General features: G+C 46.2%; 2 protein-coding genes across 3 annotated transcripts in view; both read left to right on the top strand.

The window, feature by feature from the left end:
* Positions 1–12,191, top strand: part of PRXL2C (peroxiredoxin like 2C) — a 37,936-nt gene that overhangs the window by 12,482 nt on the left and 13,263 nt on the right. The window contains exon 6 of one of the 2 annotated variants that reach the window (XM_081103517.1): positions 1,660–3,234. The exons of the other annotated variant lie outside the window; for it this stretch is intronic. Within the exon in view, the coding sequence (XP_080959643.1) occupies positions 1,660–1,811 (152 nt within the window). The 3' untranslated portion in view covers positions 1,812–3,234. Of the gene's footprint in view, positions 1–1,659; positions 3,235–12,191 lie in introns of those variants that run through there. 2 annotated transcript variants of the gene reach the window in all.
* Positions 3,372–6,230, top strand: LOC308528039 (uncharacterized protein). Its single transcript, XM_081103516.1, has 2 exons — positions 3,372–5,642; positions 5,954–6,230. The coding sequence occupies exon 1, from the start codon at positions 3,944–3,946 to the stop codon at positions 4,745–4,747; it is 804 nt and encodes a 267-aa protein (XP_080959642.1). The 5' UTR covers positions 3,372–3,943; the 3' UTR covers positions 4,748–5,642; positions 5,954–6,230.

Below are 12,191 nucleotides of genomic sequence, written 5' to 3'. Positions count from 1 at the left end.
TCAAAGCACCCTGTCACCCACACCCACTATCCATTTCACTAGGACCTTTTTTGGGGGGTGGGGGGCAATTCTCTGATTATCAGTGGAGTTGAGCGTCTGTCCATAAGCTTTTGGATATCCAGGTCATTTCACTGTGAATCACCCATTCACATCCATTGCCAATTTTCTACTGGGTTGTACTGGGTTGTTTGATTTTTCCTTACTGGTCTGTAAATCTGTGCACATCCTGGACCCTAACTGTGTCAGTTACATGCACTGCAGACATCTCCACTCAGTCTACAGCTTGTCTTCTCACTTGGTTATAATGTGTTTTAGTATTTGCCAGGTTTAATTTTAATATCATGAAATTTTCCTTTATGATTTATGGGTATTTTTGTTTTATGTGAGAACTCTCTATGAACAAATATTCTTCTGTGTTCTTTTTAAAATTTTACACTTTTCTTCCACATTTGGTCTTTAATGCATATGAGATTTACTTTGTGTGTGCTATAAGATAGGGATTTAATTTTATTTTCTCTATTGTGAGCATTGGTCCAGAATACTTATTGAATAGTTCATTGTTCCCTATTATTCATAGTGCCTTGCCATTAAATTCAAGTTCCTATATATGAATGGAGACCTCAGAAATTCATTCCTCAGGATTTTTTGGGGGGAGGGCGGAGGAGAAAAATGTATTTTAGATATTTATGATACATATTTAAAATATGGTGGACATACTTTTTTTTTTTTAAGGGAATTTTAAGAATTGCTTAGCCCTGGCTGGTTTGAAGTGGTTAGAGCACAGAGGGTGACATGTTTGATTCCTGGTCAAGGGCACATACCTGGTATGCAGGTTCAATCCTTGGCCCCAGTCGGAATGCAAGAGGGAGGCAACCAACCAATGTGTGTCTCTCACATCGATGTCTCTCTCTCCCCCTCTCCCTCCCTTCCTCTCTCTCTTTCTCTCTAAAGCAAGGGAAAAAAGATCCTCGGGTAAGAATTAACAACAATGGGAAAAAAAAAACAGGAAAAAATTGTTTAAACTAAAAATACTTTATAACTTAAATTTATACTGTGATTTGTTTACTTTCTAGACAGCTTCCATTTCTTACCCCCAAATTGCTTTTATTTAGTGGATTGTCATCTTTTATTTTTTTCTAGAACCTTAATATGAAATATCCCAAAAATTTTGATAAAAATTATCTCAAAGTCAAAATGCAGGGTGGAGCAAAAGTAGGAGTTTATAGTTGTTCATATGGAAAAAATACAATAATTAACAAATAACAAACTCTGTTTTGTATACTCACAACTGTAAACCTACCTTGCCCAGCCCTGTATTGGTAATTATTAGCAAGTATAATACTGTCTTGAATTTACAATTTTTTAATATAAAGCATATGAAGTCAAACAAAAATATATATTTAAAGTATCTAAATATTTGAATGTATTGTCATGTACATATACATGCACAATCATGTTCTTAATAAAAAAATTGCTCATAAAATTGAATATTAAGCAATTTTGTGCTATGTTTTATAGTAAGGAAAGACCGATGGTAACACAGATCCCTTTGCTGATTTTAGACTTAAAACTGCTGAGTCATAGCTTACACAAAATTTATACACTTAGAAATGTACACATTTTTTCTAAAATATATAAATGTTCTTTATGTGACTGCAGGGAGGTACAGTTACATTTACAAGACAGTGGTAGAAAGAAACCAAGATGGCGGCATAGGTAAACACCAGAAATTGCTGCCTCGCACAACCACTTCAAAAATACAACTAAAAGACAAAACGGACATCATCCAGAACCACAGGAAGGCTGGCTGAGTGGAAATTCTACAACTAGAAGGAAAGAGAAAAGCACTGAGACTCAGAGGAGGTGCAGAAGTAAAGTGCAGAGGTACAGGGGCACACGCCTAAAGGGCTGGTGGCTGAGGACACAGTTGTCTTTTTCAATCGGGAGCGAGTCTCAAGCTCCTGACTGCTCTGAACTCCAGTTCCAGGTGAGTCTCTGGGGACCCAGACTCATATGGGGAGAAACTGGACTGTCTGGTATTGGGCAGAACTTGAGGGCAACTTTCTCTCAGAGGTGCTTACAGCGATTACTGGGACACTGAGACACAGGGCCTCTTAGGGTAGGACTGGGGAGCAGATGTAGCTGCTTGCTCCGAACTGTTGATCCCCTGAGATCCCGCCCCACCCAAGCTGTGCACAGAGGCTTTTGCATATGAATGCCCTGGCCCTTTACAACCTGAAAATTACCTAACAAACTGCAGCTGGGTCAGAGAGACCCAGAACTTCCAAAAGAAGGTCCAAGGCCCCACAGCAGCTTACATTGCTTCACAGCTGGGCCTCATCTGGGCACCTCCAAACCCCAAACAAAGAAGAGGAATCTCTCCATAGCTCCTGCTGGGTAGCCTCAGGCAGAGGCTAAATTAGCATCTCCTTAGAGATCCAAGTGCCAGTGTACCCAGTGGTCAGAGTGGGACCATCCAGATTACAACTCCTCAGATCCATAAGGGACACACTCAGGGGGCAGACTCAGTGAGCACCAAAGCCCCACTGAAGCAAGTCTTGCCCCAGAAAAGTGTCTCCAGCTCAGAAGTTCTCCCACTGCAGACAGCTGATTCTCACAGCCAGTTGGCCTGGAGGTCAATTCCTCCCAGTGATACCTACAACTATCAAGACTTAACTACAGCAAGACTGTGCACACAGCCCACAAAGGGGTGCACCAAGAGTGTCCACCTCAGGTAATTGGGGAGGCTGAGCCACTGGGCCCTAGAGGACACCTAGCATAGAAAGCCCCTCTATCAACACAGGGAAGCATAAAAAATGCAGAGACAAAGAAACAAGTCACAAATGACAGAAATGGAGGAAAGCAAACTACTGGATACAGAGTTCAAAACCACACTTTTAAGGTTTTTCAAGAATTTTCTAGAAACTGCCAATAAATTTAGTGAGACCCTCAAGAAATCTAATGAGACCCTCGAGGTTATGAAAAAGGACCAACTAGAAATTAAGCATACACTGACTGAAATAAAGGATATTATGCAGAGCTCCAACAGCAGACTAGAGGATCGTAAGAATCAAGTCAAAGATTTGAAATATGAAGAAGCAAAAATCACCCAACCGGAAAAACAAAAAGAAAAAAGAATCCAAAAATATGAAGATAGTGTAAGGAGCCTCTGGGACAGCTTCAGGCGTACCAACATCAGAATTATAGGGGTGCCAGAAGAAGAGAGAGAGCAAGATATTGAAAACCTATTTGAAGAAATAATGACAGAAAACTTCCCCTACCTGGTCAAAGAAATAGACTTACAAGTCCAGGAAGCGCAGAGAACCCCAAACAAAAGGAATCCAAAGAGGACCACACCAAGACACATCATAATCAAAATGCCAAGAGCAAAAGACAAAGAGAGAATCTTAAAAGCAGCAAGAGAAAGAAACTCAGTTACCTACAAGGGAACAGTGCAAGAATGGGCTACAACAGGGTAAGAATGGGCTACAACTGGGCAAGAATGGGCTACAACGGGGTAAGAATGGGCTAAAACGGGGCAAGAAAGGGCTACAACGGAGCAAGAATGGGCTACAACGGAGTAAGAATGGGCTACAACAGGGTAAGAATGGCCTACAACGGGGCAAGAATGGGCTACAACGGGGCAAGAATGGGCTAGAACGGGATAAGAATGGGCTACAACGAGGCAAGAATGGGCTACAACGGGATAAGAATGGGCTACAACGGGGCAAGAATGGGCCAAAACGGGGCAAGAATGGGCCAAAACGGGGTAAGAATGGGCTACAACGGGGTAAGAATGGGCTACAATGGGGCAAGAATGGGCTAAAACGGGGCAAGAATGGGCTACAACGGGGCAGGAATGGGTTACAATGGGGCAAGAATGGGCTAAAACGGGGCAAGAATGGGCTACAACGGGGCAAGAATGGGCTAGAACGGGGCAAGAATGGGCTACAACGGGGCAGGAATGGGCTACAACGGGGCAAGAATGGGCTACAACGGGGCAAGAATGGGCTACAACGGGGCAAGAATGGGCTACAACGGGATAAGAATGGGCTACAACGGGGCAAGAATGGGCTACAACGGGGCAAGAATGGGCTACAACGGGGCAAGAATGGGCTACAACGGGGCAAGAATGGGCTACAGCGGGATAAGAATGGGCTACAACGGGGCAAGAATGTGCTACAACGGGATAAGAATGGGCTACAACGGTGTAAGAATGGGCTACAGCGGGATAAGAATGGGCTACAACGGGGCAAGAATGGGCTACAACGGAGCAAGAATGGGCTACAACGGGGCAAGAATGGCCTACAACGGGGCAAGAATGGGCTACAACGGGGCAAGAATGGGCTACAACGGGATAAGAATGGGCTACAACGGGGCAAGAATGGGCTACAACGGAGTAAGAATGGGCTACAACGGTGTAAGAATGGGCTACAGCGGGATAAGAATGGGCTACAACGGGGCAAGAATGGGCTACAACGGGATAAGAATGGGCTACAACGGTGTAAGAATGGGCTACAGCGGGATAAGAATGGGCTACAGCGGGATAAGAATGGGCTACAACGGGGCAAGAATGGGCTACAACAGGGTAAGAATGGGCTACAATGGGGTAAGAATGGGCTACAACGGGATAAGAATGGGCTACAACGGGGCAAGAATGGGCTACAACAGGGTAAGAATGGGCTACAACAGGGTAAGAATGGGCTACAACGGGGCAAGAATGGGCTACCATCACATCCATCTATAGACCAAGGAACCCAGTGAGGACACACGTTGTAAGCCTTCTGTAATGAACAATTGGGGCAACAAAAATTACAATAAAATGAAAGTGCACGTTTAATTTTGAAAAATCAAATACTTTTTTTCTCAAGAAGATTAATGATGAGCTAGTAATTGAATAAAATATTAGTTTTTGTTACCATCTACTTTCTTGCTTTTTAAAATAAGTATGTGAAACTGAAAATTTTCCTCTAAGCACTGCCTTATCTGATAAAAAATATATATTTAAAAATGTGGTACAAGTTTTAAAATGACGTTGGTAAGAATTCTAAACACTTGACAGATGGCTCTTATTTGCGAGGTTGTGGGAAAGAACCTGGCACTCTAGATGGCTGGCTCTCCCGTATATAAAGGCAGAATCTAGGCGTTTCAAAGTAACGTTAGCACCCTGTGACCGTCATTTCCGCTAGGATGAGTGAAACAGACTCCTGTGTGCCCCAGCTCCACCCCTGCCCCGTTAGCGTCTGTCTTCAAGGACAGACAGGGTTATTCTTTTAAACTGTACGTCAGCACTACGCTTCAACCCAAATGGAGAAACCAAAACCCTCAAAACCCTCCAACCCACCTTCCTAAATGAAGACAGATACTGTGCTCATGAACTGGAACACTCAACATGACCAACCTGAGTCCTCCCTACACTGATGTAAACTACAGATGCTACAGACGCAGTGCAATCAAAAGGAAGGGCTCAGCAGGCCTTTTGACAGAAAAGACTTTCTACAAACAAAGGACTTAGAACATCCAAAACAACTTTCAAAAAGACAAAGTTGCAAGACTTACATACCTGTTTTCAAGACTGACTGTAAAGAGACACTCATCAAGACAACACGGTATTACCAAAGGGTTAGTACAGATCAGTGGGAGTGAACAGAGGCCAGAAACAGAGCCACACAGAGCTTACCAGCTGGTGTCCCTCAGAGTGCCAAGGCGATGCCATGTGGAAAGCATATCCTTGTCAACAAATGGGCTGACAGGCGGGTATGCAAAGGTGGAGTGGATAGACACGGCAAGTGTATGTTCCTCTACTCCAGTGGTTCTCAACCTTGGCTGCACATTAGAATCACCTTGGAATCTTTTTAAATCCTGATTTCTGGGCCTCATCCTCCGGAAATTCTGTTTCTTTGTGATGGGGTGGGGCCACAACATTAGTAATAAAGAAACAGAATTTCTGGAGGATGAGGCCCAGAAACCAGGATTTAAAAAGATTCCCAGGTGATTCTAATGTGCAGCCAAGGTTGAGAAGCACTGCTACTCCCAATATTGAGAGTCTACAGCCAGCACAACAGGGGAAGACTCTCAAACCCGGACTTCGAGGCTTCAGACGGGACGGATTTTGTCCTTTACTATTAGCAGTCCTTGCGCTAAATAAAATTCAAAACTAATCAAAGGAGGAAACCCTTGACACACAGTTAAAGACCTGGGGTTCCTAAGAGAATACTATCAGCTTTATGAAAATACATTTAAAAATGAAATAAAAATAAAAAGTTTCTATAAAAATGTAATGAGAAGCGTTATACTAAGAGAACATACAAATTCAGTATAGACTCACCACTAACAAACTAATTTATTAATCAAGCCCTGGCTGGTGCTGCTCAGTGGTTAGTGTTGGCCCATGCACTGAAGGGTCCTGGGATTGATTCCTGCTCAAGGGCACCTACCTAGTTGCTGTTTCTCCCCCCACTCGCCCAGCAGGGGTGCGTGCGGGAGGCAAGCAGTGGATGTGTCTCTTTCGCATGGATGTTTTTCTCTTTCTCCCAACCTTCACCCACGCTCCCTGAAAAGCAGTGGAAAAAATATCCTCATGTGAAGATTAACAAGAAGTTAGTACTAATCAAAATGTTCATGCAAAAAGTCCTCTCAAGGCCCAAATTTACAGGTGAGTTTCACAAAATCTACCCGTAACACGACCTTCTCGTCTGCGTGATCAGAAAAGAAAAGGAGAGGAAAGCGCCCGTTTCCTTTTATGAGGCTACGAACATGCTACACAATTGGGAAGGGAAGCAACAAGTATCGTCTAAAACTTGCAACTAGTGGATAAGCACGTTCTGGAGACCTAAGTCTCGACACAGTGATTATAGTCAACACTGTATTATAAACTTGAAGTTGCGAAGAAACTAATTCTTAACTGTCCTCAACACACAAAAATAGAAATATGTGACCCAGTAAAGGTGTGAGCTAATGCTACTGTAGTAATCATACACAATACGTAAATATATCAAGCCAACAGGTTGTGCGCCTTAAACTTAATGTCAATTATATCCCAAGTAAAAGAAGAAAGTACAGTCCAATCCAACTTGGATACAAAAAGAGAACATCCTAAATGCAAAAAGCTTTAGGAAAATTTGCAAAAGGCAACTTACCATCCTATTAGCAACTTGGGTCTATTTGGAATTCAAGTTAATATTAGAAAACACACTATATTGTTTTAAATATGTACACATTAAAGGAAATAAGTGTAGCTTTATGTCAATACGTACACAAGTGGTATTCAATATAGTTCCATGCACATTCATGACTAACATGCAATCTCAGCAAACTAGCCCCTGAAGGGGACCTGGTTACCCTGACAACGGTCACCTGCCAAGAGCTGACAGCAAACGTCACAGCTCACAGTAAAATATAAACTATTTTCCCTCAAGATTGACTTGATCTATTTCTATTTCTTTCTCCATGTAACGCAGAGCCCTCTAACCCTCATAAATCCATTACAAGAGACAGTGGGGAATGGATAAGGAGCTCACCTGAGGAACGTTCATTTTCTGTGGCTCTTGGGAGAGTGTGGAGAACTGGGGCTCAGCTGAGGGGACAGAAAGAAGGTGGGGGTCACAAGACCTGGCCTGCCTTCCAGCTCCTAGATGCACTCCCCAGGTCACACCCCGGCCTGTGCCTCACAGGAGTCACCACGTGAACACACACGTTCCTCCACTCACTATCAACAACGCACGTGTCCTCCTGACGAACAAAGAGATAAAAACTGAGGATTCATTGAATGAAATTGCACCAAAGGAAGGTCACTCAGATTAACATATCAGAAATACACTCAGTGACATTACTTTTTGCAGTAATATCATTTACACCTAATTAAAAAGATGGGTGCTGTAAGGCAATTTTTTTTTATTTGATTGTTTCAGCTTTGATGTGTCTCAAAAAGCCCTTTTGGTGGGATTTTTTGGGAACTTACTTGTGGGAGAGACAAGAACAATGTTTTCCTCCTGACTCACAAGCTAAATTTCCCTGGACCAGTCCCTGAAGGTTTGAAGATGAATCTTCAAAAAAGTCAGAAATTGATGACCTTGGAAGAGCCTTCCGGTCCTCAGTCTGGGGCCCTGTGAGCTCAGGATGTCAGCAGTGTCCCTGGTGATGGACAGCGTGCCCGCAGCACAGCATCTGTAAAGGGTGGAGGATGTTTAGGGAAAGTGGAGACCTTCGTCCCCCTGCCTGGTTACCCTCCCCCCAGGCTTCACTCACAAGCTGTCCAAGGACCTGGCCCTCCCTGAGCCCTGGCCCCTGGGTCACCCAGCTCACCTAGCTCCACCCACCCTCACCGGCCACCGTGTGGAGGCGCCTGGGGGTGGTGTCAGCACCAGGACTGGCCCATCCTGGCCAGAGCGATCAAGAGCTGCTTCTGTCCTTGCAGATGCACAGTCTGCTCCCCTGGGCTCCTCTGCCTCTGCTCTGAAGCTCCGCCCACAGGCCTGTGGTCAGAGGGTGCTCCTTCCAGGGGAGACTGCGCACAGAGCCCTGCTTCCTATGGGGCAGTGGTTCCCAAACTTATTTGGCCTACCGCCCCCTTTCCAGAAAAAATATTACTCAGCGCCCCCTGGAAATTAATTTTTTTAAAATTTTAATAGCAACTAAACAGAAAGATATATGTATTAATGTTTCTACCTTTTCCATAAAATATAGTAAAGAAAGGTGTAAATTAGAAACATTGAAGTTTGAAATTATAAAACTATTTATTGAACTCAGAATAGAAAGGTAATACAAAAAAAGTTAAAACAAATGCACCTGTGGCCATCACCGCCGCCCCCCCCCCACCCCCTCCCCCCCCGTCGCTGCAGCGCCCACCAGGGGGCGGTAGCGCCCACTTTGGGAATCACTGCTATAGGGGTTTCTTGTTTCCAGGGAACTGAAACATAGACCTGAGAAAGATGCATCTGAGGGGCCAAGCCCTGACTCTTAGAACTCATTGTACATCAGACCTAAGAGCCTGACCGAGCAGAAGAGCCAGAAACCTCTGCCTGCCCCTGGGATCGGAAGAGACACTGGAAACCCAGAGTCCATTTCACACGTGGTACAGCCCACCTGTGCGCTTTCCCTTCTGCCTCTGGCACTCAGGCAGGTCGCTGTGCCCTGCCTGTGAGGGCTGCGGGCTGGCGTGGGCAGGTGTGACGTCCACACAAAGCCTGAGGTTGCCAGCAGGGGCACACCTTGCTTCATGTGCTTCACCGGTGGGCGTGTTTTACACATCGAAGGCAGGAGGCTCCGCCAGCACAGAGATCCCCCCTTGCTGTGTTGCAGCAAAGCCTGTCTGTGCAGCCCCCCAGCCCTCCCGTCAGTGCGCAGGCGCGGGCCCAGCGCTCCCCCAGCCTGAGCTCGGGGTCCGCTGCGGGGGCTGCGAGGGGACGGAGGCCACACAAGGAAAAGGACAGAAGGGAACGGAGCAGCGCGTCCCCTAAGAGAACAGCGGCCACGTGGTGCTTCCTCCCTGGCACTTGCTCTGTATTTTACAAGTGACGGCCTGGATCTAGGTGTCAAAACAACCACGAAGGAGGCATTGACATCGTCATTTTCAGATGCGAAACTGACTCTCATGCCGGTCCCTCTGTCCCCCTGCAGACAGGGGCAGCGCTGGCCTTTCCTGGTCTTTCCTGCGGGAGCTGGGCTCTCGCTGCTGGCCCGCGGAGCTTGCTGCCCGCTCACCATCCACGCAGGCACGGGCTGCTCTCGGGTCCCTGCACCCGGGCCGCACTCAGCACCAGCTCCCCACGGGCTCAGCTCTGCACTGGGCTCAGCCCCACCCACGCCCGGGGTCCGAGGGCCCGGCAGCCCCGAGGGCTGTCAGGCCTGACACTTGGCTCTGAGGGCATGGGGAGGGGTCCAAGCGCCGCCAGCTCCCAAACCTTGTCTCGGATGCACCCCTCCCAGCGCTCATCCGGGTGCAGGCCCTTCATGTCCCCAGTAGACCCCGAGGTCCCTGAACGCTCCCCCCGTTGCACTTGCACAGAAAGAGCCCAGGATCCCCTCCCAGGAAGCTAGCAGGAGCCAGGAGCCTCAGGACTACACTTCCCACAGGCCTCCACGGCCCTCTGACGTCACTCCTGCCCCGCCTTTAGGCAGAAGAAAGCTGAGAACCAATTTCTTAAGTGTCCCGCCCAGGTTCTTTCAGAGCCCATGGAGGTTAAGGGTGTTTTTATTTTTTATTTATTTTTTATTTTTTAAAAAATATATTTTATTGATTTTTTACAGAGAGGAAGGCAGAGGGATAGAGAGTTAGAAACATCCATGAGAGAGAAACATCAATCAGCTGCCTCCTGCACACTCCCTACTGGGGATGTGCCCACAGCCAAGGTACATGCCCTTGACCAGAATCAAACCTGGGACCCTTGAGTCCGCAGGCCAACGCTCTATCCACTGAGCCAAACCTGTCAGGGCGTTTTTAATGTTCTTATTTATCTGTGACTCGGATAACCTCCTTTTTGACTGGACTCAGGAGTGGAAGCTCTGAGAGAGGACGGCTTGCACATGCTCCTCATAAAAGGGACAGATTGATTCTGAACATGGCGGCGATATAGGCAGAGGCGTCCCAGGTCGTGTCCCAGAACAAATGGAGTGAGCAGCTGAAACTAATAACACCCACCCCGAATTGGCGAAATTGCTCAGCTGGTGAGACCGTTTGCAGCCAGGAAGGGCAGAACTCCCCTGGAAAGGTAAAAAAAAAAAAAACCCCAGGGATTTGGGCAGGAAAGTTTGCCAGACCTCTGATCCCAGAGGGTCGGAGGGAGACCGCGTGGCACACAGCCGGTCCCTTGGGACAGGCACAGCCCCTGACTGGGGAAAGGAGATCCGCGGGATTCCTGGCGCTGCCAGGGGATTTGAGAGTGGGTTCTGTGATCACCGAGGACTGAGCCTAAAGGGGGCAGCCTGAAGAGCTGACCAGACCATGCAGTGCCGGTAAGAGAAGAGCTTACAGAAACCAAGCCTTCCCCGTTTCCGCGGCTGGCGTTTGTTTGTTTGTTTTCACTGAATCCTGTTCATAAGATATTTTGGATACAGACACTCACCTGTGCTGAAGAGAGGGAGAGGGTGCGGAGGAGTGGAATCTGGGGAGAGACTGAGGAGAGAAGGGGGGCTGGGAGAGGTGGCAGCTAATTGAGCGCTGAGACACCCCTGAGCCCAGGACTCGGGCAGCCATTCTCTCCGGAGAGTGAGACTCCTCCCCCCAGCCCCCAGGCAAGGAGCACAGCCACACCTAGATTCCACCCTGTACGAGATCAAGGATTAAAATAATCTGATCAGTCCCTGGAAGTTAACAGGGTCTGGCCTATAGAGGGATTTTCAATCCCAGCAACAACACAGAGCGGGTAACTATTAGGGAACCAGCTCTGGATAGTTGACCTCTCCAAATCAGTTTTAAATGCGATAAGAAGCCGTATAGCCTCAGAGGCCAACCCCAGAACACTGCCACCCAGAGGCTGAGCCACAAACTGACTCTTTGCTAAACACAAAATAAGGCAGTCTGGGAAACAAATATGACCTGCTTTAAAATAAGGACTGTGGTTTACAACACAGAGGAACAGTGTATCGCAGGGAAACTCAACACTCTCCTGAATATCTGGCAGGACTAAAGGCGAGCCAGACTGAAGAACAGAAGAACCGAAGGACCTTCACTACTGCAAATTTTTTTTTTCTTTTTTCACCTTTTAACTAAGAAACCAATTTCTTTCTTTCTTTCTTTCTTTTTTCTTCTTTTTCCATCACCTGATTTTACCCTTTTAATTACTACCTTCTTATTTTTAACCAGTATTATTACTGCTACCATTTTACCATTTTTTAAAGTGCCATTTTATTTTTTCTTTATTGTATTTTGGGATTAGTGTCCTACATTCTATTTTCATCGTTACATTGTTAGTTGTTTCTAGTTTGCATCCATCTCCAGGGAGCTGTTGCTGGAATTTGTTGGGATTAATGGCTGTTCTATAGGAGTATTCTCCGCACATAAAAAGTCTCTTCCCCTCTTCCACTTCACTCTCTCTTTTCGCTCCTTTTTTGTTTCTTTTCTTTTCTCGCTTTTATTCCCCACCCTCCTTTTTCCCAATTTCATTTTTGCACTCCTTTTTTTGGTCCCTACTTTTCTTTTCTTTATTCTATTTTATCTTTTTCTCTTCCTTATCCCCTAACTCTCTTAATTC

The sequence above is a fragment of the Myotis nattereri genome (assembly GCF_964212035.1).
Source record: "Myotis nattereri genome assembly, chromosome: 12".
NCBI lineage: Eukaryota > Metazoa > Chordata > Mammalia > Chiroptera > Vespertilionidae > Myotis > Myotis nattereri.
The sequence above is the reverse complement of the archived record's forward strand: the minus strand, read 5'-3'. Positions and strand labels throughout refer to the sequence as shown.

Excerpts from the sequence above, each read along its gene's own strand:
- LOC308528039 (XM_081103516.1), top strand. The coding sequence starts at position 3,944 with ATGGGCTACAACGGGGCAGGAATGGGCTACAACGGGGCAAGAATGGGC.